We start from the raw sequence: 26,458 nt of genomic DNA, 5'->3' as shown, positions 1-26,458 counted from the left end.
ATCAGAAAAGTTTAGCTTTGTCCTGACAACACTACTTACCATGCCAGACAATTATCCCTGTTGTTAATTGTGTTAGTACCTTTCTGTTTTCTGATATTTCCTTGCCTGTTTGCAGTCATTGAGTAGCCCAAACCCTGAGCTTCAAGTACAAGGTCTCAAGGGCAAGGACAAGTGTATTGGTTTGTTTATGCAGTGCCTAAGGCAATACTCAGAGTCTTGAGACACCAAGTGATGCAAACTGGTGAATAGAAATCTTGATAGAAAAATAATGAGAACAAAAAAGGAGGGGTAGAACTCATTATTTGGGCATTCCCAGCCACAGCTCTCAGGTCATAATAGTAAGGCCAGGATAAAATAGTTAGTTAATGATGCAATATTTGATTATGAAGTATGTGAACTTCACCAGCTTCTTTCTTGTTCTATTACTCTGTTCCCCAGCCTTCAACTCTGTACAGATTTTCTAATCCACAACACAGCAATTATCTTAATCCTGAAAGCCCTTTCAATCGTCATCTTTAAAATAATTAATCAGTGTTGTGGACAGCATTTTGGCAGCCTTGAGAAAGGAAAAGAGCGTTCATTCAACCTACTGAAACTCCAAGCTCTGCACTCATCTCCCTTGACTGTAATACCCAGAATTAAACAGGGATCAGTTTTCTGCATGGAAATGAGGTACCCGAGTGGAAATGTTTCTCATGTGAGTCAAGCTCCAGCTCAGATACAAGTTAAAGACAAGACTGATCTAGAGCTTTTCTTCTGAGGCTCTGATACTCTGCAAAAACAGCATTAAACGGAGGCCTTGCATAAATGTCAGCACTGAGCCTGTCAGAGCTCCTTTATGCCCCTGTTGCCTGGCTCCAGTAGAAAGACAAAAGTTCCCATAGGACAGGGAGTAAGGCTAATGCCTACTGTTCCTGCTACCAGGACAAGGTCTACATGGTGCCAATAAGCATGGTCCAAAGAGTAGTTTTATTCTAAGACTGGATTTCCAGCTTTGCAGAGATGGGAAGCTCATGAAGATACTAAGGTATAACATAGATTCACAAAGAAATAGCTGTGTATTTGTCTATGTTTATTTTTACATATATGTTTATGTATGTGTATGTACATAAATGCATAAACACTCCCAAAAAACCCTGTGTATCTGCTAACCCTTTCTTTATCTCATCACTCCTACATCTCTTACAAAAATATATGCAAAGAAAAAACAATGATCCCATCCAGCTTATTTCTTCCTGGATTGGCAGAACAGCCGACCTCTGTGGGTTAAGCTTCCTTGTATTCCTAGCTGCATCAACATGGCTCAACTCCCATTCCCTTTCCTCCTCCTGGCTCCTAGGGAAGTTAATTCTGCACATGCCTTGTTTCTCCCCAGGCATCTAATATAGAGATCTCACTTACAGTTGTTCTCTGAAGGTGGAAGCATAAAACACATTGAACTAGCACCAATTTAGAGACATTTGAAACAGGTGATACTGATGGTCAGAGGTTAACAACATCAATGCAGTTAACAGGAGGGGAGGAGAGGGAAGAGGAAGCCACAGATCATTCACCCAAGATGCACTTACTTGTAGTAGCAAATATCATGGCCTGCCCGAAGCCAGCGAGGTCTGCCCTGGAGAGCTTCCTTCACTGAATACATGACCAGCTGCATGCCTACATAAAACAAGACAGTTTCAAGTGACACAACTACCCTGGTTAGAGAAGACTGGGGTGGGGAGGAAGAGGCTAAACAAGAGGCATCGTTATTTTTCCTCTGCTCTCTCTGCAGATAGTTTATGCAAAGTAAATATATTTCCCAACCCTTTGTTCTGATACAGCCGTATCTGTACAAAAAGCATCTCCAGAAGAAATGAGCTGAATTGAGTTCATTAGAAAATAAATTATCTTACAGGTCTTTGCAAAGGAGGACTTCAAACTGCTCTGTTTACAAACTGAGGAAGGGAAAGAAAAGAATAGAAATGAGGGTATCAACAAGATCAGTTATTTGGTTAGTCCAATATTTTATGCTTGGCTGCACCGTTACTGAAACCTTAATCCTATCACAGCATTAGATAAGCATTCAGTATCATACCTTCAGAAAGTAGCAAGCAAAACTGACAGTAGACCTAAATAGTACCTAAGTGCCATAAATGTTGATTGGAATAACATCTATTCTTTATACCATATTATATCAGAAGACAACTTCTTCATGACCTCCAAAATATTACCACTTCATGCCCTGAGCCAGAAGGAAGGCTTTCTCTGCTCTAACCCAAGCATTCATTACCCACAGCTCCATGAAGCCAGCCCATCTGCAGGCAGTTTTTGTATTAAATTCCTATTCCCTTTCTTTCCACACCTGCCTGCTCTTCTATGGGCACAATAAGGCTCATGCCCTTGCCTGTGAAGCTCTCAGCCAGATCCAGCAGACCCAGTATAGCCACGGCTGAGACCAGCAATGATGCTGGTGGCACTTATGTGGAAACATGTTTACAAAAGGGAAAAAAGCCATTTCAAGTACTTATGCATGTTGATAAGTTGGCCCCCCTGGAGCCTTCACTTGGCTCTTCTTGTGCTGGGAGCAAGTGATGCCTGAAAGTCATTAATACTGATGACATATTTCCGTAAGCAGCTTTTCAGCTTCCCTTCTTCCTTTGAGTTTCTCTGTTAACTGTTCCAACACTCTAAGAGCTAGCAAGGCTACTGGCAGAAATGCCTTTCCAGCTCACTTCTGGCTGTGTAGCCTATAGCTAGGAATGACTTCTTGCTGTTTCCTGAACCAACACCATGAGCCACATACAAGAAGCAATTCTGTGTTTGGTTCCAGAACAGAGGCCACAGGGAGTTTGAGACACAGCCCTGCTCAGAAGCCCAGTGCATCATGCAAGAGATGTAAGGCTCAGGGTCTGCAGTGCTCTCAACATCCCAGATGCCAGCTCCTATTGTTCTCTATATGTCCCAAAGACACACATCCCAAACTGCCTCAGAGTGATGGTTGATACCGGTCTGCCATCTCATTTTAATTAAAAACCCCAACAAACATACAACAAAACAAAAACCCACCAAACAACCACATTTTTTCCTTTCATGTTCCCTGGGGAAACATCCAGGTTCAGAACAAACACAAATTGGACATCTGATGAATCATAGAATCATAGAAATCCCATTGTTTCCCACAGTAGCATAAATTAATGGAAAAGGGGGAAAGAGAGAGGTAGAGGCTGCACCTCCTGACTTGCTCTGCTCCTGGTCACATCTGTTTCATTAAATATCCTTTTTTGCCAATTTGAAGTTAGGCAATGCCATCTGACCAAGAGCAAAAGGGAAGGGAAAAATCAGAACAGATTAGTAACCAGGAACTGTAAAATATTGCCACCCATGGCACTTTGGCACTACATCACAAATGGAGGATTTTAGTATTATAGCATGGGCATTAGCCCAGGAAAGCGAAGAGGGAATGTAGCAAATAAACAGCATCTCTTACCAACAGTGTGTGTAAATATGCATGTGCTGGAAGGGGTAGTGAGCTATGCTTAGCCAAGCCAGATAAACTAGAGCTTCCCTTCCCTCTCAGAGCAGCAGAAGTAACCCACAGAATTGCTTTAACTGCCAATCCCATACAAGCCACACAAAAGCAAGCCATGGCTTAGCATCCCTCATTACACTGGGTAGTATTTGCACATTTTTCTCCCAAATATACTTTTCATTGTACGCTTGAACATCTGAGTCATGTACAATTTTGGGTGCACAAAATGAGATTATAAATGTTGATGACAGCCAAGCAACCTTCCAGCAATAGGTTATACATAGGGAAGAAATTCTTCCCTCTGAGGGTGGTGAGGCACCGGCACACATTGCCCTGAGAATCTGTGGCTCCCCCATCCCTGGCAGTGTTCAAGGCCAGGTTGGGTGGGTTTGGAACAACTTGGTCTAGTGGAAGGTGTCCCTGCCCATGGCAAGGGGGTCAGAATCGGATGAACTTAATGTCCATTCCAACCCAAACCATTCTATACTACTACAATAATAACCAGAATCTCTAGCTATGAAGCTGCTGGTGGCTGTACCGGAGGTTGCATTGGGGTTTTCAGTAGGATGTCAAAATTCCAGACACACCACACTGAACTGGTTTGTAATACAGGGAAGTACAATAATGTTAAGGGGGGAGGGGGGGGGGGGGGGAAATAATTTTGATTTGGGATCCACATGAATACTTGAAGTCCAGTCCTTAGGGTTAAAGAGCAAATGATTTATAATTCATTACACCACTCATCCAGCCACTTTCACTAATACAAGTGACAAATCATTTGAGCTCCTAGGGCTATTTGTTTTAGGTACATTGATCCTGAGAGACTTCTCCTGGTGATGGCAAAGCCTGTATCCACAGGGCTGCGGAGGAATGCAAAGTCTGATATTAGAGGTTTATTAAACATTCTGAGTTGGGTCTAGAGCTAGTGTAAATTAACTCAGCTCCATGGAAACAAATGAAAAAGCAGCTTATACCAGCTAAGAATTCAACTCATGCAGAAGAAATAATTTCTCTTCTAAAATGGACTTGCCCTGCCTGTTTCTGAGCAATGCTGCCTTCCTCCTGAACCACAGAGTATGACAGGGGCTCAAAGACAGCAAGGAACAGAATCTTTTAATCATTAATATCAGCAGAAGTCTCAGCAGGTCTGAAGGCAGAGATGTCTTTCTGGATAAGCTCAAAGGATCAGGAATATTTGTTTGAGGATTATCTACATTTATTTAAACCTTAGAAGCACTTTCCAATCCTATGCTGCTCTTTCAGTTCCAACAGATGGTCTCATTTCCCCTCTCCCAGCCGCAGTGGCATTCTTCCTCCATTCCAGTCCCTAAACACAGAACAATGACATTTTTTTTCCCCACAAATCCTCTCTCAGGTGTCAATGTTCAGCTTACACCTCAGTCCTCCTAAGGGTAAAGAAAGGTCCTTTGACAAACCTAAAGCAACTCTTTCAGTGGATTCCAGGGCAGATAAGATTAAATTTGCAGCCTCCCTTATACTTAGAGACATAGAAAGTTCAAAACCTTTAGAGCATTAAAAGGATATCCCTGTGAAGAGAAGACCACTGCAATTCCCCAAGACTCATACCATAATTAAATTGGCTGTTGAACTTCTCACAGTTGATAATGTTGAAGCGATAAGGAACTGCTAATTTCATGCCACGGACTTCAAAGTAGAACCACTGGTGCTGCTGGTTGCTGTTCACATCCGCATTCATAATCAAGTCATATTCAAACCTGTAAAGGAAGACCAGAAAAGACAGTGGCCATGAACACTCCCAGTCTGAGGGCAGCAGGCAAGACAATCACATTCTCTATTATCCCATGAGAGCCAAACAACGTCATCAACTAGCAATATCCAAACACATCACTGAATACTCTCACAATGTTAGTCGTATCAAAGCATTTTGAGCTGTTTTCTTACTCCTGGCACCTTCATGACATCTAGGTGTTGGAAGGCATTGTGTCATATAACCTGCTTCCCTGGCCAGCCCTTTCCAAACCCAGGAAAACTCCACTGTTTCATGCTGTGGTCACAGTGGGAAGGCAGGATGGGATGCGGCTGCTACAGACGTACTTACTCACGCACTTGGATGGCTTTGCGAAGGTTTCCTGATTCAAACTTGGAGAAGAATGTCAGACAGCCTGGAGCACCTGGGCTTGAGTGACTGCAGTAAATCGAAGCAAGGATAACTATAGCAGGTTGCTTCAATAGACAAGATTTTAAAAATATATAATATTCTTAATGAGCAAGACTCTGAAAATAGCAAGAAGTGAACAAATCCATAATCCAATGCAACATTCTCTACTCTTAGTGATTCTGAACAGCATCTTCTTTTCATTTCCCAGTACTCCCTTTTTGCCCCAGTTCATATTTAATTTCTTTATTCCAGTTACCTTCCCTACTGAATTACTTCCATTAGCTTATTAATTGCACAAGCCATTTTTGTGCAATTACTATACATTAACTCATCTATATATTTTCCTTCTAAAGCTTAGAAACCCTTAAATTCATCTTGAATAACTTCACAACTTTCTCCTGCCTCAAACTGTCCTTCAACTTTTCTCTTTTTCCTCTAAAACTGTTCTCCAAGTCATTCATCCTTCCTCTGAATGCAATTTCTTCCTATTTGGGACCCTCTCAGCTGCCCTGTACTACATCTTCTCAAGGACCACAATTTCCGGCCATAGCTGAGCACTTGAAACTGTTCACAAGGCTGGATGTGTGGTGTTCAGAAGCCTTTTGTAAGTGCTTAGGGTACATCTACAGCCTATGACACTGGCTGTACAGACACTGGAGTGCACTCACAGTAGGAAATGCTGTTTTGGGGTGCAGAGAGACTGCACTGGATGCATAGGTATGGTTCCCAGCATCTGCCTGCATGCTTCTGTTCCAGATCCCTACGTAGAATGTAGACATATCCAGGGACACCATACAGTCCCTTTGAGGTGCAGATTTTCTTGTTCTGTCTAAAAAGTTTCAAGGTTATCTTGCCCCAGTGACTTCTACAACAAATCCTTTTCCCAGAGCTACACACAAGGAATCTACTCATCCTGTGTATTTTTCCTGTTGGGCCTTTATCTCCTAGGTTATTTCTGCTGTACTTTTATCAGGGCTGAACAGATGAACTGAGCTCACTACCTAACCCAGCACTGACAGTGCCCCTGGCTACACTACTCAAGCTGAGTTACTCACCTGGACTCATCTAAGTCAAAAACAGTTCTGCCTATCACATCATCTGGCTGGATTAAGCGGCGAACATCATCTAGTACTTTGTCCCTAGGAAAAAAACAGAAGAAAAAGGTAAACTGTAATGATGCTGTGAGAAATCTCAGTACAGGATAATCTTGTAAAAGAAATATGAAGAGTCTTAGGCAATTCTTTTGAAGGACTGGTAAAAAAGAGGACTTCCATGTGCTAATTCCAGGTGAGCTTCATGTGTTGGCTTTTTGTTGTTGTTGGTTTTGGTTGGTTGTTCTTTTACCATGAGAAACCTCCTGCTCCATTCTCATTACAAGAGTGCCTTTTGGATTAAATTACTGATTCTGTACATTTTCTATTCTTTATTCTGTCAAGTTTGACTTATTCCCAGTTCTTCTCAATCAATGCCAATCTCCCAAATGTCCAGCCTTGCCCTGTGAGGAAATACCTGCCATAACTTATAAACTTAACAGTCTGTCTTACAGTGAATTTTGACTCTAAATCAAGCTAATTTCTACTCATTATTAAATGGAAGCTCTCTGATCCCTAAAGATGATCAAATGTGGAATACCAGATTTTCTTCCTGACCTTTACAACAATCATGCTATGCCCTGAAGCATGGTATGATTATTCCCATTTTAGCTGTATGGTTACACATGTTATTATAGTCATAAAATAAATGCTTTTAGAGCAACAGTGCAAGGAGAAGGTGGTAGAGTGATTTTGCCTCCAAAATAAGATTTTCAGCTTTTGTATTTGCTGCAGAAAGAATCATTATCTCTCTAGAGGTCAGGAATTAGTGGTCTTCACAAACGCCATTTGATTAGCGTTGATCAAATTTAAAGTTTAATACAGAATCCAGTCTCCATGGTATCTGCTAGTAATTCCTTATACCACTGAAAAGAAATGTAAAGTCATTGTACATAGCCACACATAGAGCAGACGAAGCTATTATAAGAGAAGCTTTCTTTGCCAGTACAGCTTCAAAACAGCTTTCCTCTCACCTGAAGGTCTGAAACAACATGGAAAAAACAGTAGCCTCTGGCAGCATGGCAGAGGGGAGATCTGGTTTGATTTCTCTCTGCATGTTGCATGCTGTATATGTTGTCTTCTCCTAGTAAGATGGGCAGCAGAGAGGGAGAGCAGCTCACTTACCTTGCCCCACTGCAGCTCTCTGGCTCATGACAGACTTCCCAGAAGCTGAAACACATGCTAGGGAAGGAGGAGAAGATTCTGGAGGACCCCATGGAGTGAGCAGAGAGTGAGAGGCACAGCAAGAAGGGACACAGCAGCAGAAGGATAGACCAGGGTGATTCCAGAAAGCAACCTGACAGACACACAGCTCCAAGAGGATAGGAAGGATTTGTCCTCAGAGAGCCAGATGGGACCCAATGTTGCTAAAGGTGACTGGATTAAGAGCAAGACTAAAGGCAAAAACATATCCTAAAAGGACAGTCTTTTCCATCTCTAATATGAACTTGTTCTCATTTGTGTTCTGTCAAGGTCACAGATTCATAGTTTATTCTGGCTCTTGGGCTACTTATGTTAAGGAAAAGCTATATAAATCTATGTTAGAGCTTTGACCAACTCGGATTTCCATCATATACACTGATATCTTTATCAATAACTAGTTTAATCAGTAATAGTTTGGAACATGGATTCACAGAAGCCATAAAAATCTCACTCCAGGATTGTTGCTACCACCTTGACCTATGAGACAAAGAAAGCAACTCACAGACAGACCACAACTCATCCACTGACACATGGAATGTCCATGCAAGAGACAGGAAATAGGTTTGCCAATTCCTAATCCTGTATGGTAGTTATATTAAAGCACAATCACCTTTGCACCCCATACTTGCGTTCCAACATGGGTTTGCTGTAAGGAGGTGGCTGGTGACCCCAGAAATCAGGGAATGCCAAGTCTTTGTAGTCTGGTATGGACTTAACACGTTTGGCCCTCGTTATGTAAAAGTGAGGGCTGTGGAATGGGATATCTCCTTGGTGTTTCTCCAGAAGGTTTGTCACTATATCTGAGCAATCCAGGCTCCCTCCAGCACTAGAATTGATCAAGGCCTCACATTCAGGGTAAAATGTTTTTTTGTACCAAGCAGGATCTTTTGGGAGGGGGCGTAACATAAGCACATGATTCCTGGCTGGATCTTCACAAGAGTGTGCATCTTGAGCTGTTTCTGCAATGTCTCTTTTTTCATCAGTCTGATCCCATCTGTGTATCTCCTTGTTTGTCCAGCTCTGCCGTGGGACTTTGAAATCCTTTTCGCCTGGATCTGGTCCCATCTCTGTGACACTTTGGTTTCTCAATCTGTAGTTTGGATGTTTCACAGAAGTAGCATTTGGAATGGAATGAGAGGGAGCAGAGAGAAGACTCTCGGTTCTGTCCTCCAAGCTCTTCTTTTCCTCAGATTCTGTTTCAAGCTCCTTTAAATTTAAAAAGCAGAAGAAATTAAAAGAAACTGAAGACAGATTGTGCTTCCTTCTAGAGGAAACCTTTCAAGGAAGAAAGAGCAAATATTTACAAGCCTCCCAAAATTGTACTCCTCCAATAAGACAGACAGAGTAAAATCAGCCCATGGACCACCTGCCAGAATTTCTCTATCCACAAAACTGTTTCAACAGTAGTCCTCAGAAACTAAAAGGATCAGATTGAGTCATCAGAGTGAGTCAGCTCCAACCAAAACCGATAGTTCTAACAAATTAGGGAAGATAATTTGCAAGGCATTTTTTTTTTCTTTAAATATAAAATGTTACATCAGGGCAAAGGAGGCAAATCTGTCATGAAAAAATCCATCCCACCTTCATGCAACAGTATAATTTGATCACATTTGGCTACTTATGGTCATAATAAATGTCATAGCTTTGTGTGTACAGGAAGTATATTAAGCCAGTGATCCTTTACAGATTCGTATTTGAATCATGGTTTTCAGTTCTCCTACATTCCAAGACTTGTAATGAGTGCATTTCTTGTCCCAGACTGCAATATAACAATGGTTAGAACTGTGTATTTCACTCAGTGGCAGTGCAATCTTCTCCATCACTTCCTTAAAAACACTAGTTGACAGTATTTACTTTCCACATCTCATTCTGATTTTGATATTGCTGTTGAAATTGCCAGCAAGGGTACCAATTATTACCTGACAGATCTCTCTTGTGGCAATGGATTCAGTAGTGCTTTGTTAATCCATACCCAGCCAAATGTGCACCAAACAGCATTACTCACTTTCTATCACTCTTGATTCTCATCAGTAAACTATAACAAAAAGTCTTAATCTTTGGTTTTCTAGTCCTGTGAGGCATCTAAGCTTTCCTTTTGCAATAACCTCATCTAGTTACCTCTTATGAGTACTCCCTTCCAAGTATTTCTTAAATTCTTAAATATTCACAAATAAAAGAAACCACATTATGATAGTACCTGAAAATTATGGGAAAGTTCTGGACACATTGCTTTGTATTGTCCAAGCTCTTCCTCTGGTCGGTCAAGAACTGCCTTTGATCTCAGTTTGTTCACATCTGTCTCCAAGTCATAATCCTACAAAAGCAGCATTAGGAGAGCATGTATATTAAACCAGCCCCACAAGATATTTGTTGGAGTGATATTCTGCATGATACCATTGCTTTCTAATAATATCATACTCATTTAATGAGTCCTATAATTGTTAAAATCATTTTACAGAAAGGAAAATAGATGCACAAGAGGAAAGACTATATCATGAAAAAGAGGAATTTGATGTTTTGGTATTTGAGTGAGATGGTTTCTAGCAGCATCTGGAAGTTGAACCTTCTTATAAGCAGCTCAGCTTGGGAGATTTCAAAATAACCAACAGTTGCTAGTTATTTCTAAGCATATCATCCACTCCCTTGCTTATGTTGTGCAAAGCAGTAGGCACAGGTCCTCAGTGTAATTGGTAATATTCTTATTCAAAGAAAAAGATAATTAAATATCTATTTAGAAAAAAAAATCCTTCAAGTATTTTAATGCCAAAATTGTCTTCACAGACCACCAGCTAAATTAGAAAGCTTGACACTTCTACTTTTCATTTAGACAACCACATGGTTCCTCTGAGTGCCTGTCAATCAAACTGAAAGGCCCAGATCCATATAATTGAACTTATAGGCACCAATTGCTTATATTTTATTTTTGTATCTCAACGCTGCTTATAAAAATCTGTGAAACTGTTACCCAATTCATCTTCTTTACTCTCCAACTTCCTTGATATTTTTATATGAAAAAAGCTTTTTAGATCTCAACTATCAGTGAATCAGAGAAAAGAACCTCATCCGAAACTTTCACAGTCAAAGGCAACTGTGCAAACTCCTCCGGATCCAGTAAAAGAACTGAAACTGAACTGTGTCAGCATTCAGCCATTGCATATGAAATGAGGAAAAGACGGGGCAAGAGAAAACATGGTATTGATGAGTGGGCATTATTCTACATCATTATTCAAATAATTTAACATGTCATTAGTAAGTATGTCCCACCAAATGCCAGCAAAGAAGCTATTTGCTCACGATAGACTCATTTCTGAAACTATTATGAAAAGAAAAAAAGGTAAAATTGCGCAAATGCAAAAGAGTCCATGAGATTTGAAATCCTGAACCACACTTGTATTGCAAAGCAGAGTTTGAAATGCAGTTAGGGCCTAGTTGAAAATGCGGTGAAGAGCTGCACAGAGTATGAGGTCAGTTTAAAGGATTTGCCACTGACAGCATAATGATGGTAAGCAGCGTCAAGCTTGCTGAAGATTTGGGTTGGGAAGGCTAAATGGTTGATGCAATGATTTTGATTTTCATGGGACTGTCTAAACAGTTACGGATGGAAGTGTCGAGCCAAGTTTAAGTTTGGTTGCTATTACTAGGATGCATAGATAAGTGTTATGTAACTGTGAAAATGTTTGTACATCACATCAATGCCAGGAAATATTGTACAAATGATAGCTCATACAGGAAAAAGTAAACTGTAAGTTCATTATCCATTCCCTGATTGCTTTCCCTTTAGAAAGATTTGTCACAAGAGATGTATGACCACTATGCCAGACAAACAGTACTTAAAACTCAGAGCAAGCTCTTAGGCAAAAAATAAAAACAAACCTGATGATCACATCTACTTAGTAAAATACTATGAATAATGAAACAGTTCAGAGACATATAGGACTATAGGATCTCATTCTGAATGAATAACTAATTAAAGAAGGAGATAAATTCACTATGAACCTTATCCTTAACGAGCATCTTGATGAGCTGTAACATTCAGCTAAAACCAGACAGACAGGGGCAAGTTAGGACACTGAGGTAATGTGGTATTTTTTCTCTTAGCTTCATTTTCTTCATTGGGTGACATCAGTTTAATACTTGACGAGAAAAAGACAAGGCAAGTAATGAAAATGCCCTTCCACAAAGTCTCAATCATATCTAATTGGACTGTGTTTGCAACTCCATTTCTTTAATATGCTTTATCAAACCACTTTATGTGGCAAAGACCTATTAGCAGCATTCACCACTTTACATGTGCATATGTGCTTTTGTGTATTTTCACAACAGAAACATTTGCACACTCGTCCTCAGCTAATAGAGGGCTTTTCTGCAAGTTATATCGTGGCAGGAAGAATGCAAAGGGAGAAGTCAGAAAAGTATTGAATAATTCATTGTATTATTTGTCTATCCACAGCAGCAACTGAAGAAGAAATGTAGGTTCAAATACCTCAGCTGTGGCTTAAAAATACTGACCTTTTGCTTAGGATTGATGCACAGCCCAAATATACTCCGATATGGGAAGAAAAAAAGGGTTAGTCTTTTCTAGATGATAATTCTGTTTTCTCCACTAAGTGCCTTTTCTGGTCTACACCTGGAGGGATCAAAGATCCATCATTTATCCCTGATTGTGTACATGATTATAATAGTCAGTGGTCAGTCTCCCTACAGGAACACAGAAATCACCAAACCCACTCTATCCTGAGTGACAAGCATGGCAATTAATAAGACAAATGCAGGAGACTCTCTCCAATGAAAGTCAATGCTTTCTCTTTTCCTTCTTTCAAGTATCCTCTATTATTTGTGTAGTGTATTTATGTGTGACCACATGCATATCTACATTCTGTTTTGACAGCTTATCAGGATGTCAAAACACAATGAAAAGTTTACTTTCCAGTATGTGGATGATTAATGAAATGGCTCATATACCTACTTCCTCCTTACTCTCCTCTTCCTCACTATCCAGGTCTTTTTCAGCCTCTTCCTCCCCATCACTTTCATAGTCACCTGCAAAAGTAGAAAACAGGCAAAGGTGTTCAATCCAATACCCCCCCCCCCTTAGGCCCTCTACAGAAACAGGTACAACCTGTTCAGTGTGCCACACTCCTTCAAGCTACAGCTCACCACAACCCTGATTAGAAAAGATCCCATTTGTTAATTTAATATAAATGAGTTTGGCACTAAATCTCCCACTTTTTAAAGCTCTGTTCTCTTGGACTCAAGCACTGCCTTTCAAAACCATGACAAATGTCACCATGATATGGATCCAACTCCTATTACAAAGCAATACAGAGATTTTCTGCTTGGCTGCAATAACATTACAGGATGCTCTTAATCTATATTATCTAGACCAGGATGTTTTACTGCCATCATTGTTATATTATTTGAGCATCTTCCATATGAAACTGAAAGCAACAGAGAAATTGCTTGTGTGTACCACAGGGTCTACCGTTTCTCCTTTGTCATGGGTTGTGTGGCCATCATGCCTGTGCTTAAGTTCTGCTCTTCAGCAAGCGCTCACATCTTACACTCATGCAGCATAACCGCTATTTGCTTTAATTTTAGAAAGGAAAAATGGTAATCCCTGCAATTCTTTACTGAAAAGGAAGCAGGGCAGTGTTTCCCCCCCAAACAGCCATGCACAAGCACAGTACTTCTGTCTCTGTGCTGGTGCTGGAGCAATGGCACCTCTAGCCTCAGTCCTGCCCACTTTGTTTCATTATTTAGAAGAATATGGATTTTTTCCCCCCTTTTCCTTGCTCCTTTTACTCTTCTCTCATTCTCCAGGCTCTGAGAAGACCTGGGAGTAGTTTCACCTCTACTGAACAAAACTCTAAGCCATCAGATTTTAACTGTGCAACTCAGGTCAATGCTGCCAAGACTCCCATTCCTCAGATTCCTCATGTCATGCTTTACTGAACTCACCCTTCAGTCAATTACCTTCAGATCCCTCACATGGAGGTTCAGCCTTGGCATTCCCAGGAAGAGGGAAGGAATAGGAACTTCTTACTGTCGCCACAGGCAGAGGCTCCTTGGGGTAGCACTTCCTCAGAATCTGAATCACGGTGTTTATGATAGGATCCAGATTTTTGCAAGACAAGCAGTCCTAGGAATCAAATGAGAGCAACGTTGAGAGTTGTCCCTTGCAATTGTCCTGTCTATTACACATAATCCCCCAGAGGAGAGACAGAAAGAGGATCCAGAGAACTGCAGGCCTGTCAATAGCTTCCTCAGTGTCAGGGAAGGTTACAGAGCAGATCACCTTGAGTGCCATCACATGGCATGTACAGGACAAGAAGGTGATCAGGCTCTGTCAGCATGGGTTTATTGAAAGGCAGGTCCTGTGTGACTGATGTGATCTCTTTCTATGACAAGGTGAGCTACTCGATAGATGTGTGAAAGGCTGTGGATGGTGACTACCTAGAGTTTAGTAAAATCTTTGAGACTGTTTCCTGCAGCATTCTCCCAAAGAAACTGCCTGGTCATGGCTTGGATGTACTGTTTACAGTCTGGATGGCTGAACCCAAAGGGTGGTGGTAAAATGAGTTAAAGCCAGTTAGCAGCCTGTCACAGTTCATGGTTTTAGTGGTGGACTGGGCAGTGCTAGGTAAACAGTTGGACTTGATCTTAACCGTTGTTTCCCAACCTAAACATTTCTATGATCCTAAAGTAATTTATTATAGGAAAACATCTGTATTGAGATTTTGTTTTTTTAGTCATACAGGACTTCATTCTGTTTTCTCATGTATGATTGAACGGCATTAGGAGATTCAGTGGAATTAACCAGGATTCCTGTAGGGAGGTTAGAAAAATCAGCTAAAGCTGACATGCTTACAATAGTCACTACAAGAATCTTAATGCGTATTTCTAGATCTCTGCCTGTTAGGAACAAGGGGGAGAAAAAAGACAATTTTGAAAGCATCTCCAAGGAAAGTTTTATTATGTTTAGAGCAAACACTAAGGAGAATTTGTTGCTTATTTCTACTCTTTCAATTTATTCACTTGTTCGTGTGGTGTTTGGTTGCTTTTGTTTGCTTGTTAAAGGAAAGATAAGGGAGGATTGTTATTCTGTTGCTGCTTGTAGACATTCTTGAACAATCTTACTCTGGTTTACTAAAACTGTTCTGGTTTTACTAGAACACTGAAGACAGGACTTCAACACATGGATGTTACTGCTGGGAAGTATAAAGTGAAGAATATTATCTTAGAGTAGGCCCTAGTACAGGAAGGCTGAAGAGAAACCAGGCAAGCTTAAGAAATCAGACAGGGATAAAACATAAAATTGATTTTCCATGCATCAGTCTCTTAAAGGCGATACAAACCTGGTTTCTTGTCTAAGAGTAGGCAACTCCCTGTCACTGTGTACAAAGCCAGCCAGTTGCTAAAGTGAATATGCCATTTAACTGCCATGAAAATCTAAGCCAAGTTTGGAAGAAGAAATGGGAGCAGAAAGTGCTTCCTTTTTACAAATGATTTCATTATCTAAAATTATTCTTTTTTCCAGGTAGGAGCCAGACTCAAAATATCTCTAAATTCCCCTCAACTCAAGTAACAGTCATATCTAATCTATGTAAGGAGACAGTATATGAACTATTGGCTCTTCCTGTAATGACACAGCCTTATGGGATCTTTAAAGCTCCAGCATTTCAGCTATCTGTCAGTCCATACAATAAGCAGCTAGGGAGGTTTCAGTTTAAAACCAGCCTTGTAAATAGGAATCCACTGCAGGCTGTTAAAACAAGCAAAGAAAAATTATAAAATGGTTTCAGCAGAACTTTTCTAGGCAGCTTTTAACACCTTCAAAATCTCATTAGCTGCTCAGAGGTTGGTCAAGGCTAATCACCACAGCCAGCAAATTCCTAAAGGCACTAAAATACTGTCTACAGACAAAAAGAGTCATTGCTTTCCCAAGCAGAAGTTATTTGTCTTGCCTTGTCTCCATCTCTTTTACTCTTCCTACAGCATAAAATTCCTCTCAAGAGAGTACATTTCCCATTTTCTATCATGAAAATTACAGATGATAGCAGCAGCAGCCTCTACCTCAGGACAGAGTAAAGGAAGAGCATGAATGAGATCTCCGAGGGCTTCCAGAGTCCTTCTGACACTTCATGTCTTGGAGAGAAGTGTTAAGACTCAACAGTATCCCAAAGAAGTAGTGAGGGAATGTTGAGCTTTGCATTTATTAACCTTGGTAACCGTCCTTCCATCATGTCCCTGGTAGTGCACAGTAGGAGACAGCAAACTGGAGGCCCCTGAAGCTGTCAGTTCCGCTCCACTTCTAGCCTTTGGAAGGATTAGTATTATCAACATTCACTGGAGTCTTAGTGTGCCATTTCCTGTTTGTTCACCCAAGGTGACCCCATGCTTGCGCTTCCCATGTGGCTGCTCCCAGGCTGAGCTATCAGGAGATGTTAGCTCAGAAACCTACATAGGCTATAGAAGGCTCTTGAGAGGGAACGAGCTGACATATACCCTCAAGCAGCTGTTGCCATCCACCCTATTCAAGTTTCTGCAGATCAAGGACTTCTCATTAACAGAAACCACACTCCCTTTAAAGATCTGCTGATTCTGGCCACCTCATCCCACTTGAAAGGCTGGTCAAGTCCTTAAGAGAACATTGAAGTGACAACTCTACCAGCTTACTCTCTACTGCTAATAAGAAATATCTTTCAGTCACAGGAGATTTATTACAGTGATGGTAAAGGTGAAGAAGCAAATACACTGGATCATAAGGCAGTGGGTTTTCTGTAGGAGATGGGACAGGCCTTTCATTCTGTCTGTGATGATGCTTGAATGAGATGATGCACTAGTCAGTAAGAATGACAATGGAAACACTTCTCATGGAATCACATAGATGAGATCTCTCTATAAGCAACTTTTCCAAACAAAGCTAAAGCAGCATGTGGGAGGAAACTGTTACTGTTCTGAACCTGCCCTTTCTATACCTCAGAGATATTCTACATTCAGGATTCACATCAACTTTCTTGATGAACCCACACAAGATTAAAATTGGGGACTCCTGAAAAACAGTTAATGGAAGTTTCTCATCAGCAAATGACTGGCTAAATAATTTTTTTGTGTGTAAAAAACTGATTGGGTAGAATTATCCATCTGGATACCTGAAAGAAAACATCTCATGAAACACGTAAGCAACTCTTCTGTGGAGGTACTGCACTGTTCTTTGGGAGAGGAAATACCAGCAGACAGCAGAATCCAGAGGGCAGAAGAGGGAAATAAAGGGCATTAAAAAGCCCGAAATACAATTTCCATCAGGCTCAGTAGGAATTAGTTTTAAACAAACTTTTCGCCTTTTCTGAAGTACTAACAGTGAAAAATTAAATATATTTTAACGTTACCATATTTTCAATGATGTGTCACATAAATTAAATGTAAAACTATGGAATTTCCTGGACTGTGAGGAAGAACCCAGCACTATCTAATCTATTTCACTTAGCTACTAAAACACCATTTACCTGTACACTTGTAAAGAGAATCTCCATCCCCTTGGAAAAAAGGAAAGTCTCCCTGCCCAGCTGGATGTTGGTGATGTGCTTCAGGCAGAGCAGGAGACCCCTACGGATGTAGACGTAGTTGTTGGAAACATCATTGCGATGCCAGTCTTGATAGAGCCTCAGCAATCCACCCAGGTAACCTCTGCTCACTGCCCGTCGGCTGTTAGACCCTGACAAGGAAGAGAACAGGCTGAATTAAACTACTCATCCTGTTTGATACCCACATTGTTACTCATTGCTCAAACTCAGAGTTTATCACCTGCTCATTCTTGCTTTATCATCTCAGAAAAATAAATTTCTGGGTTGCTTTGTTGTTTGTAGGGTTTTCTTTGTTTTGTTTTTTGTTTTTTACAATTTAAGATGTTTTTATTTGCTAAGTATAAGCTGGTCTCTTGGAACTGTACATGAAAACAAATGAAGCAGTCTCTCTTCTGTCTAGGAGGAAATGGCTGCTCCAGAGCCCTCCAGATGAACCAAACCACAGGTGGAGAATGGGCAGATCCCAAATCTCCTACAAAGCACTAATAAACTTAAATACAGTCACACCTGAAACTAAGGAAGCTCCTGAGGGTGAGAAAAGCTGAAGAACACTAAGATTAGTCAACAGCAAGTCATATAAACTTCACATAGTGCTGTACTTCCGTCCTGAGATAACACCTTATGGAGATCGAGAAACCCAGAAACCTTGTAGCTGTACAACCCTGTCACAGATTATGTTTGACTTCTAAATGTGTTCCCACACATTCCTCTATAAAAAAGCCAAAAATCAAACTATTCTGCAAACCCACACTACTTAAAAATTAAAACACAAACATGAGCGACAGCATTTTACGCTTCCTCTCTGTTGCTTCACAGGTCTAAGATTTAAACATTACCTAAATGTGCCCTTTAAAAGGGGCAAAAAACCAAAATGTGCCCTTTACTGCATAGGCAAAAAAACAAAATTAAACTAAATGAATATAGGCTTTATAAAAAATAAAAGGAAAGCTGCAGTGTCCCCTTAGTCATGTAGATCTAGGACACCAGACTAAGATTAAGAGATTATAAAGTTTATGATAACGTACAAATTCCAATGAGTATTCTAAAGCACATCCCTTGGCCCACTGCATTCATTGCCCTGATCCACAGGACAAACATGAAGACATATGAGACTCAAGGCTCCCTCCCTTCAAACCAAACATGTTTTCCTGACTGGTCCTGACATTCCTCACTGTGACACACATTAGAAGCTGTCACGAGCTCAGTAATCAACCAAGGGGCCAGGTAGCATACATAAGACGGGAGCTCAGCATCCTGAATACCAATCTGCATTTGCAGTTCACAGCAGATGGCTCTTGGTACGGGTTGGCCAGAGTTAGTAGGTTCCAATTCATTTCCAGTTCATTAAACGAAGTGCCAGAGCCCCTCACACCCGGAATATTAAAGTCATCAATGGGGATTTACAGTACAGGAGAAGGAGCTGGAGGTTAAGAGAGAGAACAGAAAGGTGCTGCATGCAGGAGGGAAGCCAGCCAGAGATTAAGCAGGAAGCAGCTAGTAAGCAGCAAACCTCAATCACAGTGATGAAGTAGACAGAGGTATTGGGAAGTGGGAGGAAGTCACCTGAAGTCATCTGTCTGATCTCTGCATCACATCAGCAAATTCTTACCTGGAGAAGTGAGTGGTCTTGTCCTGCAACTTTCTCTACCATTGGCACCACAGGGCAGCAATAGACAGCATCCCCAGACCAGTTTGCCAGCTCATTTTAATCTTGCTCTGCACCTTCACACCACCCTGTTGACATGGTCCCACAGCTATTCCAGTCCTACACAGCTCTGCCAAGTCTCCTGCACCTTGGCCTGCAGCTCTCTCTAGCATTTATCCCCTTGTTGTTAACCATCTCACACTAGCTCTGCCAGTACATCTTGTATTTCAGGACTCAGTGATTGTCAGCATGTAGGTCATCCTTCTCCTTTGACCTTCACTGTTTGCTTTTTTTCTACTTTACTTTCTGCAAGAAGACTTTAATTGCTTGAGAATCCCTTATCAATCCCAATGATTTTATTCATGATTTCCTGTTAATCCTCAACCAGCTGTCATGTTTACTAACCTGCAGGATGACTAACCCCTTAAATCAGTCAATCTTCCTTGAAGAATTACTTGGGAAGCTCTGTAAAAGTCAATAAGTATATAAAACATGACAAGAAGAAGAAGAGAGTCAGGGAGTGTAAGGTAGGGACAATTTAGATCAGACTCAGAGCTGCCCTGAACTGTTCAGAGGCAGATGAAATTGGACTAAATCTAGGGATTTATAGCCCCTTGCATTCATGGTCCCTGAAGTCTAAGCTTTCTATGTCAATGTCGACAGGACAAGGGAAATGTTGGAAAGCCCTATGGGTATTGCTCCTTGGAGAATTTATTAAAAAACAGGAACAAAATTACCATAAGATGTTTTTGTGATGTTTTCCTCACATCTTTCAAGACAGGCTTCCATGTTTGATTCCCATCTCCATAGGGACTGGAACATACAACTGTCCCACACCTCAGTTTTATCACTGGATGGAAAGCAGGGAGGAAACTGAGCTGTTTCCCCTCATGTTTTCTCTAGTACTTATCACCTTTAAGATCAAAACAGTTGCTCTGAAAAGCGAAGCTGAGATAGTCTGTTCTGTGAGGAGGAGATCAGAGGCAATGAGAATTACTTGCTGAAGGGGCAAAAAGCACATTCATTTTGCTCCTCCTGTCTGATTTCATTGATTCTCCTCTGCTCTCCTGTGCTGTCAGTGTTTTTCTTACCATTTTTTCAGTTCCATAGCCAATAAAGTAGTGAATAAATGAAGGAGGAAGTGTGCCAAGATCTGCAGAAGGCAGAATGGAAAAAGGAGGCCTCCCCACCTGTCTCTGTTGGTCTCTCCATCTAAGGATGCACCTGCATGACCATCCATCTAGATTCTGGCACAAATACAGGTGGTGAAAATGAATCATACAGGTGTAAACAGTGCTGCACAGATTTGTAGGCAGCAAGAACCCACCCCTCCTGGAGTCAGTATGCATGGTCTGTGTGGTAAGTGGTAAGACGTCCTATGTCTTTTGACCATTTGCTGTTATTCTTTCATTAGTCCCTTTCTTATTCTTTAGGTATGGCCAGTGTTCAGTGGAAATGGAAGTCCTCCTTTCACACAGCTTTCAGAAGTGCCCAGGGATGGTGTTTTCTATTTTGAGCACTGCTTGATTTGTGAGACAGATGCACTCCTCCTGTTTGAACTAACAGAACAGTGACATTTTTTCATACATGTAATATTTTAGGACACTTATAGTAAGTTTACACAATAATCTTTGGATCCCACAATAGCTTTAAGTGTAGTAAATAGCACTGACCATCAGTCCATCTGTGTTTAGTATTTTGCATACCTAAATTTACTGATTAATTCTCAACAAACTAATTAAAACTCAACAAACTAACTACTGGATGAGATCTGATCCATCTCTGACTCTCCTGCTCTGAGTCTGTCTTCCTAATCTTGTGCTGGCATCTCTGATGGAATCAATGTCTTTACAACCTTTCCCAAACCTGTCACTGGCATATTGTTTTCTTTGCAAGAGTTTCACTTTGCCTGCTGAGGCTGGGATGGGTGACAGGGGAATAGGCAGTGTCATCTTAGTTTCCCCATGCTTCTAAAACTGACCTTCCACTTCTGGCTTCCAGGGCAGGGCTGCTAAACAGGGAAAGTTTAAGCACTGCAGCAGAGTTTCCAGCCTAAATCATCAAAGCCAGGAACATTTGACATGGATACACAGCCAGCATGAAGGGACTTCAGAGAGTTAAAGATGCATCTACATTAACAAGATCACAACTAGAAAGAAATCCAGCTTCGACAGAGCTCTGATTTTATGTTAGAGGACAAGGACAGACTCTAAACCCAGGGTCTAGTAGATAAAGTCCCATGACTGCCAGTGTTTCTTTGGACACTTTTGAGGTCTTCCTTACATTCCAGTCCCCTTTAAAGTGTGTGCTAGGAGCACAGGGACCACTGGAAAACATGCAGCATATTTAATCACAAAACTGAATTACAGTCAACCTGAAACATGATGAGCAATGTACTGCTTACCAGGCAGAACAAAGAGATTTATCTTTCTGTCTATCTTTCTATCTGCTTAAATATCTTTGTTGATGCCACTCCACTGATTCATTATGCCATGAATGTATATTGCTACAGTTTGGAGATAAGAATGCTCTGCTAAATTAACCCTGTGGCCCCTAACGCAGTGAAAGGAAAAAGAAAATCTCCCGCTTCCCCACTCTTCTTTAGTGGTTCCCTTTTGGGAATAAGAAATGCAAGATATCTCCTAAAGCAAATGGAAAGCAGCCTTTCAGTCACTGAAAGGCCATTTTTGCTAAAGATAAGCATGAAGGTTCCCTATAGAAGCAAAACTAATTGTCCCCGTGGAGAAACCTAGTCATCCATCAAATGCTGGAATGAATTCAGACCCAGTGGGTTCTGCAGTTCCAGCAAGAAGTTGGTCTTAGCTCAACTCTTGTTGGAAGCCAGAAAACTACTGTGATTGTACTCTGTAAAGTTTAGAGACCAGGCATATATTTAAGTGGTTAGGATAGACAACTAGCACTGGCACAGAGGCAGAGAACGCAGGCAGGATTTGCTAGCAACTACAGGTGCCATGGTTTGCTCCTAGAATGGGAATCAGCCACAAGCTTTGCTTCAGTACAAGAACAGCTCTTTCCACCCTGAAATATTTAAGTTCCAGGTGTTGCCCAATACACTGACTTTCATACAAACTGCACTAGGATGTGGTGATTCTTCTCCAGTTTGCCTTTGTTACATTGCTTATACATAAAACTAAGGAAGAACAAACCAACCACGTCTTAAATTCTCAACCCCACAAGGAAACCTATTTTTAAGTGATTTCCTCTTTTTTCCTTTCTTTTCCAGTTTCACAGCAGCTTCTGGTTGTAATTCAACAGGAAGTTGAAAATCTACAAAATTGAACAAACGTACCAACATTTGCACAAAGTTTCCAGCTTGATTTTTCTGAACAAAGTGGGTGGAAAGAGTTCAAATGAGGATGCTAGAATTTGGAAGACTTCCTCAAATTCAGCCACTGAATTTGCTGAAGCCAGATCATCACTGGAGGCACAAACGTTGCTCATGCCAAGGCAAAGGCAGTAAGCAGTCATTTGTAAGGATGTCAACAGACAATAATGCAGCTCCTCAACTCTTTGGTTCCATTATACCTATCCTGATGAGCAAAACAGTGGGAAGCTGTTATGTCAAGGAGATGAAACCAACCTTTTACTCTACAGTACTGAGTTACTTTCTGTTTGAGATATGTGTGTGCATGAAGAACAGTCTTGGGGAAGAGAATATAAAGAACATTCAAAAATAACTTTCCCCCACATAAAGCATCTCTTTTCAAAGAGAAGGTTAAATATAGAATCAAGACCATTTGCATTCTGAAATTCAGGAAGAAAGGATAGACACAGACCTTGTTTTAGATGATTATGAAAGGAATTAGTTGCAGAATCCAACTCTGATCACAGTACAAGTTGTAATGATAGATTTGGGGCCAAACTGATAATGAAATTTTATTCCAAAGGTAGGTGATGAAGTCTTAAACTGATTATTAGAAAGGGAAACCTGCCAAAGTATTAAGCAAATCACAGACATTGTACTGTTTGCTACAGGAATCAATGTGGTTTAACCATAGGGCTATTTTAATGCAATATCAAAGACCTGTGTCGGTAGATCTGTTGCAGAATGTTATGAATTCAGACATAGAGGATACAGGCATTTCAGAAACCATAATATGCTTATGCGCTAGAACATCGCTTTCTGTTTCTCAGAGTTGCTTGCCAGCATAAAAGGAAAAGAATGACACTGATTATACTATCCTACCAGCCACAAGGAATAATTCTATGTTTTGATAAGAGAATAATTTAAAAGTGAGCAGGTGAAAGGTTAAATAAAGGTTAGTTGGCAGAAGATGAGGGTGAAAGAGCAGGAAAAGAGAGATAAAAGGTTTGGGAGGGGGGGGTGGTGGAGGTGGCAGGCAAGAGAATAAAGAGAATCAAAGAAAAAAGGAAAAGATATAGAAAGAGAGGGGAAAGGCCATCAGCAATAACTGCTGTTAGCACACCGAATTGTCTTGATGAAATAAGCATGATCAGAGGTCACCACAACCTGCCTTTTTAAACTGCTCATTACAATTGTACCAGGCAAGCACTGCAGCCAGGGCCCTTCCTTTCAATATCCACTGAACAAATGCTTCTGAGATCAGCTCCAGCTAATTTCCTTAAAGACATGCAAGCTGCTAATTCTGGGAAACACAGATAGTCGGGAATAACAAACACCACCAAAATTAGATTAAAATAACCTGCTGATAAACAAATTACTCACCAAAAATAAACATTGGATTAAGCGGCGGTGGGAGCAGGATCCCTATAATCACATCGCCATCGTGTGGCTCCCGGTGCCGAGCGGCAGCAGTGGGTTTGGTCCATCACATCGCCTTCAAATGCACTTGTCCAAGTTTATACAGAGTGGTCTTGCTTTCTTCCGCTCCCCCAAAAGTGTGAATGGTTGCCCTGTTTTATTTATAGGGGTGAGCTCACTAGAAGCAATAGAGCCCATGACTAGGAGTGACATGAAGGCAGTCATCATCTTCCACTGCTGCACAAACAGGGGTATGCCCCATCCACACCCTAGCCTCCCACTCACAAAGAAGGGCTTAATGATAAGCTCCCCAGGCCTTAAGGCAAACTGGAGCAAGATACAAAGACAGATGTACTGAGGAGTAGAATAAAGCTAAAGGAGGCTGGAAAAAAAGTACCCTGGGAAAGACAGGAGAGACTGATGATGCTGTGCCTTATTCCACCTCAGTTTATCTGCAGCTATTGATATATACCCCACTCATCCCCATCCTGGGCTGTAGAAAGGATCTAGAAACTGAAGGATGGATGGACAGCCGTAATGCTAGAAAGTCTGAAGGTGAAAAGCTTTCTGATGCTCTTATGGCACTGCAACACCATTATAGATATTTACCAAGCAACATGTATAATAACGGAGTTCAGTCAGAGGGAGTTAACAGCATGATGGAGAGATAGCGGGTATGAAGAGAAATAGCAAGGCAATGGAGGAAGGACATGCTACAAGCTGTTCGCTGCATGCATGTGGGAATGGCACGTGGAGAACAGAAGCTGGAAGAACAGCATACAAGGACTGGTAAAGTAGCTTGGGATACTTGGAAAGAGGGTAGAGGACAGGGATGAGAGACTGGCTGAGAAACACCTTCTCTATATCCATAATCTGAGCTTCTACTGATAGAAAGGTGCAGCACTGCAGAACTTCTGTTCCTCTGTTATTCACCATCTCTGTCACTGATCTGTGCTATGTACATGAGACAAGGACAACCAAGGTCACTCTTGTCTAGCACTGTACTTCCAAGCATTTCTTCCTTGTTGTGGATAAAGAACAAGTTTGTAGCATCCCATCAATTATTTCCTTGGACAAGCTTATACTTCCTTCTCTGGAACACAAGAGCAACAATTTCCCAGGTACAGCTGGAATGGTAATTTTTCCTTACACTGATGCCTTCCATCCTGGCAGATCTTGCTTCTTGCAGTTATGCATCTACTAAGTGGGCATTAGCATCAGGAAAGAGACAGAGGCCAGAAAGTCTCTAGGCAGCCCCTGGCCCTGCAGATGGACGGTTTCAAGTAGAGCTTGTGGAAGCCTGAGGAGCTGAAGATGGATGTTTCTGAAATCCATCGGGGAGACACACTGCCATCTGCCTGCTCCCTTTAAAACTACTGCGTGCTTTCTCGTTGCAGCTCTTTGCCAAAGCAAGAGGGACACTCACCCTTCAGCACAGCCCCGTGTAAACCATAACCATCGTGATGACTTTGGGCTGAAGCACTTAAGGATATGACAACCCTATAGGGAGACACTTCTGAATGAGTGTGTTCTTGTCCCTGTTTTATAGCCTTCATCCCCAGTACAACTGCCTCTCACCATCATTTTCCAGCTAGCCACCAATTCTCCCAAAAAGCTCACAATAATCAGTCCACTAATTCAGTACTGTAGCACATTCCAAGATTCCTGCCTCCCATTTAATTGTATTCCATCTAAAATATACTACAAGGCTTCTGGGTGTCTTGATGTGCACAGTTTTATCCCTTGTTTCAAAAAGCATTCTGCAAGTGCTATAACATTCATCAGATCTTATATTTAAGAACTCCTGCATCATTCAAAGGCACTAAGGTCATGGGCTTAAATAAGTAAACTGTGACAAACAAAGCTGCCTTGACACAGTCATGAGAAAGAATTCAGCTCTTTCCCAGCCATAGTGAATTTATCTCTGGAAGAACCAGAGCTGTTTTTCACATCTCCTGACCCACACCTCCCAAAAGACACAGTCTGCTCATTTGTATGCAGCTACCAGAGCAGTCCATTCCAGAAGCCTGGAGCTTCTCATGTCCTGAGAAGGACAAAGCGAAAACTAAAAGACATTCTTGACCAGCCAGCATCAGACTGCAGAAAACTCCAAAGAACACAGTCCAGGCTGACTTGTGGGCTGTGGTGCTATATTCGATTGCAAGTATTTGCACTGCTTCCCAAATCCCAGTTCCAGTGCCTTAAAGAGCATGAGCTGAAAACAGACTGTGTTGTTTTCCTAAAATCACTTTTCCATGGAAGCAGAGTTGCTGTAACAGTGTTGTTTGGTTGTGAATGATAAAGGAGAAAAGGACACGTTGCATCAAATTAGGAAGCGTGTCTCAAACCAGAAATGTCTTTCCCAGTCAATGCCTTTGCAATGGTCAACAGTAGAAATGAACATGAGAACGCTCATCGGTATACAGTGATCAACCAGAGTGACAGTGGATGGGCTGTTTTGCTCAATAGACCAAGTCCTGTCTGAGTTCATTTTTGGTTCTGTACCTTCCATGCAAGCACCTGGAACAATGAGAGGAATCAGT

General features: G+C 41.3%; 1 protein-coding gene across 1 annotated transcript in view; it reads right to left on the bottom strand.

The window, feature by feature from the left end:
• The window catches only part of AGBL1 (AGBL carboxypeptidase 1), a 262,777-nt gene that overhangs the window by 207,679 nt on the left and 28,640 nt on the right, over positions 1–26,458 (bottom strand). The window contains exons 7-15 of the mRNA XM_034066142.1: positions 17,449–17,657; positions 13,916–14,081; positions 12,909–12,982; positions 10,140–10,256; positions 8,553–9,148; positions 6,704–6,787; positions 5,589–5,675; positions 5,096–5,244; positions 1,569–1,656 (exon numbers count right to left, since the gene is read on the bottom strand). Coding sequence (XP_033922033.1) covers positions 1,569–1,656; positions 5,096–5,244; positions 5,589–5,675; positions 6,704–6,787; positions 8,553–9,148; positions 10,140–10,256; positions 12,909–12,982; positions 13,916–14,081; positions 17,449–17,657 — 1,570 coding nt within the window. The remainder of the gene's footprint in view (positions 1–1,568; positions 1,657–5,095; positions 5,245–5,588; positions 5,676–6,703; positions 6,788–8,552; positions 9,149–10,139; positions 10,257–12,908; positions 12,983–13,915; positions 14,082–17,448; positions 17,658–26,458) is intronic.

The sequence above is a fragment of the Melopsittacus undulatus genome, chromosome 9 (genome assembly GCF_012275295.1).
Source record: "Melopsittacus undulatus isolate bMelUnd1 chromosome 9, bMelUnd1.mat.Z, whole genome shotgun sequence".
In the NCBI taxonomy this organism is placed as follows: domain Eukaryota; kingdom Metazoa; phylum Chordata; class Aves; order Psittaciformes; family Psittaculidae; genus Melopsittacus; species Melopsittacus undulatus.
This window is presented reverse-complemented; position numbering and strand designations above follow the sequence as displayed.